At 38.4% G+C, this 11,055-nt stretch overlaps 1 protein-coding gene across 1 annotated transcript; it reads left to right on the plus strand.

The window, feature by feature from the left end:
• Nucleotides 1-747: 747 nt before the first annotated feature.
• SPATA1 (spermatogenesis associated 1) lies at nt 748-10,250 on the plus strand (the record flags this gene model as incomplete). The annotated part of the gene is given in 13 exon segments (XM_010191220.1): nt 748-783; nt 1,684-1,719; nt 1,722-1,792; nt 5,187-5,304; nt 7,348-7,401; nt 7,499-7,824; nt 7,926-8,137; nt 8,140-8,172; nt 8,799-8,824; nt 8,827-8,927; nt 9,080-9,140; nt 10,132-10,167; nt 10,169-10,250. Coding segments are annotated over 13 exon segments (1,192 nt in total), but the record flags the coding sequence as incomplete, so codon positions are not given.
• Nucleotides 10,251-11,055: the final 805 nt, after the last annotated feature.

Below are 11,055 nucleotides of genomic sequence, written 5' to 3' on the forward strand. Positions count from 1 at the left end.
GGGCGGCGGGGTGGCCCCACGCCTGGCGGTAGCGCGGCGTACGGGTTGCTTGGTGGTGCGTGTGTTTGGGGGGCTGCGAGCTCTGTGTGCCCGGGAAGGGGGGAGCCGCCTGGAGACACAAAAATAAGAGAGAAGTCATAACAAAGTTAAGGCAGAACCATGGTGTGTGGTTTATGAAAGGATCTTTCTGACACTATCGCCCAGCACAGTCGGGGATCCTTGGAACGTTGGGTTTGGCCGGCGCAGTGTGCCGTGCGTGTGCCTTGGCTGCAGTTCGTAATAACTGTCTCTTTACCAGAAATTAACCCAGACGTGCAAAAATCCCATTTTGTGACGGTTTAGATCCATGTCTTCAGGAAGACAGTACAAATGTGTAGAAAGTTATATACAACCGAATTATTTTTATGAAAGGGGAGAAAATGTTGAGAGGAAGTACTCCAGGGCAGGTCGCTCGGAGCTGCAGGGCTGTGATGTAGCAATTTCCCCGGTTACCTGGGTGATGCTCACTTGCGTGGAAGGTGTGGTTGAGTGTTTGTCTGCAGTTCGCTGGAAGTTTTCTGCCTCAGCACAGACACAACTTCTTTATTTTCATAAATGGAAATAAGAACAGTAAATGGAAATAAGGGCTATTAATGGAGTAACCTCTCTAACAGATTGCCATGGAACTCATTCTTAAAGAATGTTTCTATCAAAAAGAAAACTAGGAAGCCCGCCTGGCATTCACTGTGATCAAGTACAGTGACCAACATGTCATTCAGTCAAATGAGACCTTGAACATCACAGGTGAGAGTTTTTGTGCTTTCCCATAGAGATTTTTGTAGATTTCACAAATAAAAATAAAAAATATTAAAATAAGTGTCACTGTTCCATTTCTAGAAGACCTGAGAGGAAAAAAACCACCCACGCTTTTAACAGAGTGTATATAGATAACATTATTTTCTAGTTTGTATTTAGTAACTCAACAATTGGAGAAATATTTAATACAGCTTATTTGCATGGCTTCTAGCTTTAGGGAATTATATCGTCCTTGTCAATACCATCTGCTTTTCACTAAAACTATCAAGACCCAAACATTAACAGCCCCACAACTACCACAGGTTTGAACACAATCTAAGTGATCCTTGCTCAGAGCAGGCTTAGTTATTCTTGTTGCAGACATTACCAGGAGCATTTATGTGCTTCCAGGGTAGCTAATATTATTAACGACTGTCAGGAATATTTTGAATTGTTTTTCTTGCTGGCAAAGCCAATTTGTGGTGCTGTCTGGATCAAGCTTTAAGGGCTTTGCACTTTTAATGACATGAACGAAGGTGCAATTTCAGCTGAAGCATTCTTGTAACCATGACAAGTTCCAGAGTATCAACTGGTTTTGGTAAGCTCTGTCCATTGCTGTCACAGTGACATACAGTGGTAGCACAGGGTCTCTTTTCTCTCATTTCCATTGTTGAGCTTGTTCTAATGTGACTTAGTTTGATGCTGTTAGCTGGCATTCAGTCACAAATTGCTCTGCCCATTGCTGTTCTATCTACGCATCTTTGTCAGATAGAGCCTGACTCTTGTAGTTCATGTGTTCAGAGAAACCATTCCTTCTTCCAGAAACTGAAAGTCCACCTAGGCAAAACAAAGCATACAGTAAGAGAGTTATAATATATCTACAGTTGTGATCATTGGTTCTTTATTTAGTGGGTGGAGCTCCATGTTTTTTATGTCCCAGAAGAAAAGTGTGGGACTTCAAGCTGAATACAGTTCCTGTAGCTCTTGCTAGCAAATTCATCTCAGCTGGATTTATAAGGTGAGTCTTAGGCTTCCTGTACATGATAGGGCCTTTACCTTGTCCTTCAGTCATTTAGTCCAGTTGTTGCTCTATGGAGCACAGTTACATCTGTCAGCAGAGACTTGTGCTCTAATAATTTCTGGAGGGTGAGTGGTGCCCATGATGAGTGTTATGTCTGTTCAGACTGTGTCAGGCTTAGCTCCATTGCAGCCCTTGATGTAGACCATTGAAGTGCCCTTCCAGAGCAGTGCTAGTATTTCTGTAGAATAATATATGTCGTAAAATCGCAGTCTTATATTCATTCTGTCTCCTTGAACCTGATTATCAAAATCTTGGCCAGCTTCAGGAGTGCTCGATGAAGACGAGAAAGCTTCTTATGTCCCGGGAACAGGGATGTGACAATCTGAGCTCAGGCTGAAGAAAGAGCTTACGCCATGTTTCTCAAGGGGAATGCATGGCAGCCCATGCAAGCAGCAGCATCTTCTTTCATCTTCAATAGTATTTCTGAAAGGGTGTCCACACCGCCATGTGCTGTGTGTGCTCTCAGGTAGCTGTTTAGGGGACTTGGTGAAAGGATACCCCAGTTCCCAGTCCTAGGCCCAAATCTGGCTCAGAGAGTGGCATTTTTAATCTTTACTAGCTTTTTAATAACACTTACAAAATCTGTTTGTATCTAGTGTGGTAAGAAGTTGCAGAAAAATCATATAACATAAAGATGTGTGCTGAAATGGAGCTTTTACGTGCACCTTGTCCACTCCTCTGCAAAGCCTGTCGATTTAGCTTAAACTGCAGGGAATGTGGGTTTTAACTCATTTAAATTTAGGCGTGCATTGTCCACTTAAGACAATACAGTGTGTAGCTAAAAAGATCAACAGCCGTCAGGTATATGCACGTAGGGCAGAATTTATTAATTCTCACAGCTTCTTCTGTGGAAATGTTTCTCAAACCCAGATGAACTAAGTCCATGCATCAGTTTTGTTTGCTGTACCAGTCTCCAGCCAAGAGGTGCAAAATACACGTCTGGAGTGGTAACTTCAAATTATTTCATGTGTTTGGACATCTGTGACTGTCCTTTGTTCTCCAGTGTAAATTTATTTCACTAAGGCTCAGTTTTGAGGCATCAACTTTAATTAGAATTCTCATTTATTTCAATGGGTTTATATCTGTCTGGGTATTTGTTGCTTGATAATGAATTTAAATAATTGCTAATTAATTATTCTAGGGGTACTATGCAATGCTGCAGTACATTACCATTAGCAATAACTAGCACCTGTTCAGTGTATCACTGTCTTAAAAAAAAATAAATTAAATGTTCTCTCTTATAATCCAGGGGTAGGAACTGCAGCCTTGCTGGTACTGACACTGCTTGGATGTCATTGATAGCACTGTCCAGTCAGCTTGACAATCCTAGTACAATCCGAGCTGTCTGAGTCAGCTTAATAAAGGATTCCTAGGTCTAAGTACAGGCCACTTCCATTAATCATGAAATTAAAGGAAAATACTGTGCGTGTAATTGTCTATGGCCCTCAGTTCTTGTTTCCATGAACTTCATTTCTCAGCTCCTGTGATCTTTTATTTATTCTCTACCACAGAAGCCACTTCTGTTATTTCTAGATGAGATTGCTGCAGTGAACTCTAGTTTGCATTACTTTTAAAGGCACACCCTGAAGCAAATGGCTCAGATGTGAATAGTCTTCTGCTAGCCAGTGGCAGCAATTAAGAAATATAGTATTATATTTTCCTAGCAGCTGCACTGGCAAACAATTTTTAGGTAAATTTCTGCTCTATATCCCAGGTTCAATATACATACATAATTTTCTCCCATGGTACATCATAGTTGCTTAGATGATTTTCCTTTCTTCATACATGCATTAGATTTAGATTTCCATGGTGGTTTGGAAGGGCATTATCAGTGAAGGATGAGCAGTTTTAGAATTGTCTCTGAAAAAGCTTGCATTTATTGGGTTTCAGAAGACTGTTCAATGGGCTTATCTTCCCTGAGACAAGAGCTTGAAGAAATGATAGTGAATGAGAGATATTTGAGTTATAGATCAGCTCTATTCTCATGTAAGGTCTTGGAAGGATGTGTATTGAATTATGTATCTATCGTTCACATATTTCTTGATGCACTTGAAATAAATTACATTAGGGCTAATATGTGCAGCAAGCAAGGGCAAAAAGTGGCTGGGGAAGAAATAAGCAGGAGGTAAATGTACAGGGACCAAGCAGTGTGGCCTAGATCTGTCCACTCTGCAGACTTGGATCTCCTCTGCTGTGTGCCTGTGCTCCAAGGCAGATGTATGGTCTTGAGGAGGGCCCTCTAAGTGCAGGGTGTTTGCAGTAATGCAAGGGAAGTACTGTTGCTCACTGAAGTACTGTGTTTATGAGATGAAACCAAGGGTGGTTTTACATACCTAGGGTGTGAAATGAATGCATATAGGGCTGTTTGAGAGTACAAACAAATCCTGACAGCTTAATGTTGAAGGTCTGTCCAAGCTGAAGGGATGGTACGTTCTTGTTCATGTTATTTACTAAGAATGGCATGTGCTATCCCCCAAGCTATGGCTGTGCACTGCTTGAAGAATGATAGCTGCCTGGGCCAAAATCATGCAAGGTAATATACTAAAGCTTAATCAGCATGTGTGATTAAAAGTCTCAGGCCTGAATTTGTTCCCTGGTTTATTTTATACAGCAGCATAGAAGCAATTATAATTGCTTATGTTGTGCTGCAGGGCTTTTGTGTGCCTCTTGCACATTTTCTTTTATTCTGCAGAGATGCTTTTTATTCTATGGTGATTTTTATACTGAGCTCATTACTTTAGTATTTGCATGGTTTCCAGTAGTACATTAAATGATGCAACGTCAGCTCTCTTATCCTCAAACTATGGTGGAAGTGTTCACACTGCAGTGTTTGGTTTTGATTTAAAATATATTTGCATGTACACATGCACACACCCAATTGTCAATTTATGTTAGAGAAGATAAGATCAAAGGAATGTGCCTGCTACTTAAAGTGGACAGTGATGAAGTCTCCTGTTGCCCTTAGTGCCTGAAGGGGTATGTTCTACAATCCTGGACCAGCCCTGTGAAACTTTGTCATCTATATGGAAATACATGACTGTGGTTTCCAATATTTTTGTTATTCATCTGTAGATGAGCAAGAGCATTCTGAAGGGGTAGTTTTCAAATTTCAGCTACTTCCATCTTCTCCCTCTGTATGGGGTTTTGAAAATATAAATATTGCTATTTAAATGTCATGAAAGCCTTTGTAATACAATCTATCATAACTTGATACAATGCTCTGCCTCTACCACACCAAAGCTCTCTGGCCTCAGGTTCGGTTCCAGGACATAGTTCCCATAGCCATCACTATTTGATCTTACAGATGTATTAATGAATAGCAACATTCTAGGGTGTCTCCTCACATCGCATTAAGAGTGCTACGGGAGAAGCCTGGAGAATACCTGGGTAGAGTTGCAGTTGCAGATAAATTCAGATTTTTAAAATGCATTGGGAAAAAACTAGCAGTGGTAAGTTAATTTGGGTTTTGGGTTGGTGTTTTTTTTTCTTTAGTGCTCTCTTCTATAAGGCAAACCACAGATTTTGTTCCTACAGATTATATATAACATAACCAGAACACAGACATAACTCTAGGAGCACTGTTAGCATTTGTTTTTAAACATGTGGAGCATAAGCTCTTATCAAAGCACATTTACTTCCCCAAATTCAAGGGCACAGCTGGACAGGTATGTTAGAAACATCCTTTAAAGCATCAGATGTAATTAGTTGCTATCCAGTCAAAATATTCTAGTTTTGATAAATCAGTGGATTAAATATGACAAATCTGGTTGCATTAAAAAAAAAATCCCCCTAAGGTTATTACCAGTGCATGGTTGGGTATATGGCACTTGAAAAATTTGCAGTGGAAGCTGAGTAAGTCATAGTTCCTGTAAGGGTTCCTGCTGTGACCTGCTCAAAAGTCTTTAAATATCTGTCTCTGAATGAAAACTTGTCTGGATGCACTGTTCAGTTCCACTGATCAGTCCAGTAATACCACCCGAGATTTGTGTGATCAAAAACATACATCTCTAAATCATAACTGTTCCTCACATTGATTCTCTGTATGTTTCTATCTTATAGACTATAGCTAAAGATTAAATAAGCTTGAAAATCAGTCCAACTGATGTATATAAGTACAGAAGACTTTTTTTTCTCTACTCATTTCACAAATGTTTTTCACAAATTTGGAAATTAATTGCAGGCTGGAAATTCAATGCTGTTCTTTATTTTATTTGTAGTTGAATTATCACTAAAATTACTTACACAGAAGAGTAGAATAAATACTAAAGTAATGTGCAAAAACTAGGTGGAAAATTCTGGCACCATCTGAATCTGAAAATGTGCATATGCCTTCAAAGAACTGAGGTGTTTTTAACTGTGTGATGATAAGTAAGATGTTATGATTTTTTCCCCACTGATAGTTCTGAGATAAATGGAGAAATTTCCCAGCTTTGTTTAGAATGTCAGGAATTTAATAAAATACCTTACTTTAATAGAGAATTAAAGACACTGGTAGATACAAGTGAAATTTTTTAGCAACAAAGATATAATTTTAAATTTGGGTGTTAGCTGTTGTTATAAAGTTAAACATCAAGTAAAGCGTAAAGCAATAAACCAACTAACTGGTTTATTTGTTGTTTAGGGTCACGGTAACCTCATTAAACTGTATCTCCATGATCAAATATTTGTTGAGTGTTTCCGCCCCCCAGTCTTCTGTTTCACAACATTAACAACGTAAGCATTATTAAGAGCCTGTGCCCTACTTGCAAGTAAAGGTCTTTAAAGGAAAAATAAACATAAACCAAAATTGAGTTAATTTGCTCTTCCTTTTCTTGCATATAGCTTATGTTGCTAACAGTGAATCAATGGCATTGCCTGGCCATTACTCAGAATAGAATTAGGGCCCATGTTTAGTTTAATCCTTTTTTTTTCTATTGGAGCATATCTTTCAAATAAACGTTGATTATCTTAGGCTTTGATTTTCAAACAACTATTGAAATCTGAAAGTGTATATCACACAAGGATATCAAGACAAACAATAAATACAAGATGACATGGGAGAGTAATAGAACTGTTTTTCTATATACATTAAATATTTTGCAGTGTTTTATCTGGTGAATAGAGACAATTATGTGACATTCAGCATTTCGATTCAGATTCAGCTTGAAGCAACAGTAAAGATAGTCTAAGACTTTCTTCTGCTGCAACTGTTGGATCAGGTCCTTTGAGCCGTAAGAGAAAGTGCAAAGTACAAAAAAAAATATTCAGTACATCCATGCACTCTTGTGAGTCTGATTGAGATTTTGAAAAATAGACAAAATAAAGTTCCAGTACCATGTCAGAAAACAGAGTAGTCTGTGTTCCTTCTTCCCCATGAGGCCATTACAGAAGATAATGCTGGTTATGAACAAATGTAGTATATAAAGATGATAGAATAAAGAAATTAAGTGATACGCAACATTATTGACAAAAAAGTATTTTACTGGTTATGCTTCCATTCTTTATCTTCCAAGGTGAAAGCAACGCAAGAAACAGAACTGGAACTGAAGTCACTTGCTCCTCCTTATGTTTGTATTCAGTGCTTTTAAGGTATCATTTTCATAAGCTTTTTACATTGCACATTTCCTCCTTTTTCCTGTCTGATGAATATACTGCATATATTAGGCACTTTATCCTGAATTATATTTATTACCTGAACTGGAATACTTTGAAGATGCTTATCCATTATCATCATCAACTCAATAAAGACATCCTTCTCATGCAGAAGCTAATAGGTTTGGTCATGGATCAAGATTATCCAGTCTTCCCCAACAGAAGCCTGAAAAAAGCAAACAATTTTTAGAAAGCATACAAAGCAGTCATCAGCTAGAAAATCATGAAATGTGTCCTGTAGAATGGGGTGAGAAAGAACCTGTCCCCGTTTTGCACACAAAATATAAGCAAGCCCATAACAATGGTATTCAAGAAAAACAGATACAGTTTAGAGAAAAAAGGTACATTTAACTAATGTCATGAAAAGGGATGATGAAGGAGCATAAGAATAAATATGGCTAAGATTTATATTTCCATTTTCCAATATCAATTTTTATGCAGATCAAAATGAATCCAGTGGATCTCTCTGCACACCAAGTCATTCAAATTCTGCAGACTGGGAATCTGGAAAGAGTGATACGGTATCACAGACCTCTCAGTGAAATCGTCTCAGCCAAGATCAAAGAGAGCATAACGCTCCTAAGTGGAATAACAAGGCCAAAGGAACTGCTGTTACTCTTAATGTAAACCACAGTGAGGAACAAGGCCAGAATAACCGAACCAAAATCACATTAAATATCAAAAGGGTACAACTGTTTGTTGTCATCATTTTTGCTAAAACATGCTTTTTAGAAAGTTGGCAGAGTAAAGCTAAGTTTTGAGAAATCTATAGTTAAAGCACAAATTGGATTATTGCTATCAGAACAGTATTCTAATTTTTTAAATAATAATATATTCAAAGAGCTGTAGTTCTACTTTGGATGAGTCTTTTATCATTGTATACTGATACAGGGAATGTTTTACTATAATTGATGGATTTGTCTAATCTTATTTATTAGGAAAAAAATACTAAGCAGATACTGTAAAGACTGGAGTACAATGATCCCATAATTCAACAGCAATTTTAAATGGAAAAAACCCCAACACGTTATCAGTATGTCAGGGAAAACATTTCTTCACTTCAACTTTCATTGTCATTTTATCCATGGCTACATTACTACTGAAGAGGATGTGTTTCCTCCCCTCCCTCCCATATAACGTTTAACTATATGCTATTGAACAGTGACATTCCTACAGCTGAGATGTGAGAGAACTCTTTGAGCAGACTACAGTGAAAATAGTGTAAAAGTACAGAGGGGTTTAAAGCACACATGAAGTAGATAACAGTTCTGTGCCAAAATAGAAAATTTTGATCATCACTATCCTGTCACAGAACTAACAAACATAGAAAATAATGACCCCCAAAAGAAGATAACAAACTAAGAAGAAATGGAGCACAGGATGCTGGAGTTCTTAAAATAATGGAAGACCAAACCACAAAATATGTGCACAAAAAGCAAAGGTTAGTAAATAGATGATTCTGCTAAGTTAATGGATAATATTCATTCATAGCTAGAAACTTATTTTACAGACTCCAAATAAATGAAAGAAAATGGAAAAAAAACCACATTTTATTATATGAATCTTCACCTGCTCCTTTGATTTTATCTTTAGCTTGCAGCAATACAGAACTAGCAAGTCTGTCGCTGCTCCTGATGAAAAACTGGATAATCAGGTATGTTTTTCAAGGCAACTTATTCTTAGTAATCTTAAGCAATAAAGATAGTCCTCCACCTAGAAATAGTCTAATATTATAAGACAGGTAACTGATGAGATATATTAAATACTCAAATGTAGATTTGAGAGTACTTGAGAAAAGTTAATTAATGTACTGCTTACTTAGCAGATTTGCTAATGAAAAATTGACTCAATTCATAAACAATGAAATCATCAGAAGTTACACCTCTGGTTACGATTTCACAGGAACTACATATACAATAGTCTCAGTCTCATTAACGTTGGCTGTATTTTTTTCAGTTTCTTGACAGTAACATTTTGTTGGTTTTATCAGTGACATTTTTATAACTTCATATTTGCCATGGGATAAATTTATCTTCTCTCAAGCCAAGCAAAACTTCTGAAAAAAATTACAAAACTCTTTAAAACATAGCTATGATATAGTAATAGTATTGGAATAAGAACATATTTATCAAGACTCAGCACCCACATGCAATCAGAGAGCATAACAGCCATCACTATTGACTGCTGCCTGTGAGCTCTTGTGCAGAACTGATTGTAGTGGAGTCTTATGAAAATAATAATGAAATTGAAAATCTGCTGTTTTAAAGTTTAGTTCAGAAACTGGCAGTCCGGCCTTCGTAAGCAACGAGCCAGATGGCAGGTTTAAGGCCCATTATTCCTGGTCTTGCATGAGAGTGTCAGTAATTTGTGGGGTTATGGACATGGACAAGAGCAATTAGGAATAGTCTACATTGTTGTTTGTATGTTCTCTGTGATGTAAGTGTTCAGTGCTCTGATTTTAGTTGCAGAGGTCCAGCTGTTTCTAATTTAGTAATCATTTGTACTGTTAACAGAATAAGAAAGCTCATATGCAGAATTCAGATTCAGCCCTCCTGTTCACTCAGGCCACTTTCAGAGCATGTATCTAATGTAACTATTCAGGATTATGAGTTATGTACTTACAGTTGTGTCTTTTGACTCCATAGGCAGATGTAAACAAGCACAATCATCTTACTTGTCCAAAAAAAATATATTTCGCCTCCTAGTCCACCTTCTCTGGCACTTTCTGTAAATCCAGCTCAAGTTCCCACAGCTCAGGCAGCCAGTGAGTATATGATTCCAATAAATTGCAGGGAAGTGAACATCTAATCAAGACCAAATAGTTAATGAAGACAGAAGTACATACTTTACAAAAGAATCTGTATGTACATTTATTCACAGTATTGTTACAGATTTTGATTTGTGGTTGGAAAATTCTGTGCATTTATAAATGCATGGGACATTCATAGAGCATGGCAGGTTCCCAGTGTTAGAAAACCCAGCTTGCAAACTTGAGGATGGAAAGAGAAAAGGAGGGAGATCAGATGCAATTATTACACCACTTAGACATACACAAGTCTATGGGGCCAGATGAGATCCACTCCAGGGTCCTAAGTGAGCTGGCAGAAGTGCTCACCATGCCATTATCCATCATTTATCAGCAGTCCTGGCTGACTGGGGAGGTCTCAGTCGACTGGAGGCTTGCAAACGTGACGTCCATCTACAAGAATGGCTGGAAGGAAGACCCAGGGAACTACAGACCTGTCAGTCTGACCTCAGTGCCAGGGAAGCTGATGGAACAAATCATCCTGAGTGCCATCACACAGCACATGCAGGACAACCAAGTGATCAGGCCCAGTCAGCATGGGTTCAGGAAGGGCAGGTCCTGCTCGACTAATCTTATCTCCTTTTATGACGAGGTGACCTGCTTGGTGGACGAGGGGAAAGCTGTGGACGTTGTCTACCTGGACTTTAGTAAGGCCTTGGACACCATCTCCCACAGCATCCTCCTGGAGAAGCTGGCTGGGCATGGTTTGGATGGGCATACACTTTACTGGGCTAAAAACAGGCTGGATGGCCGAGCACAGAGA

This window comes from Mesitornis unicolor, unplaced genomic scaffold, assembly GCF_000695765.1.
Source record: "Mesitornis unicolor isolate BGI_N332 unplaced genomic scaffold, ASM69576v1 scaffold1529, whole genome shotgun sequence".
NCBI lineage: Eukaryota > Metazoa > Chordata > Aves > Mesitornithiformes > Mesitornithidae > Mesitornis > Mesitornis unicolor.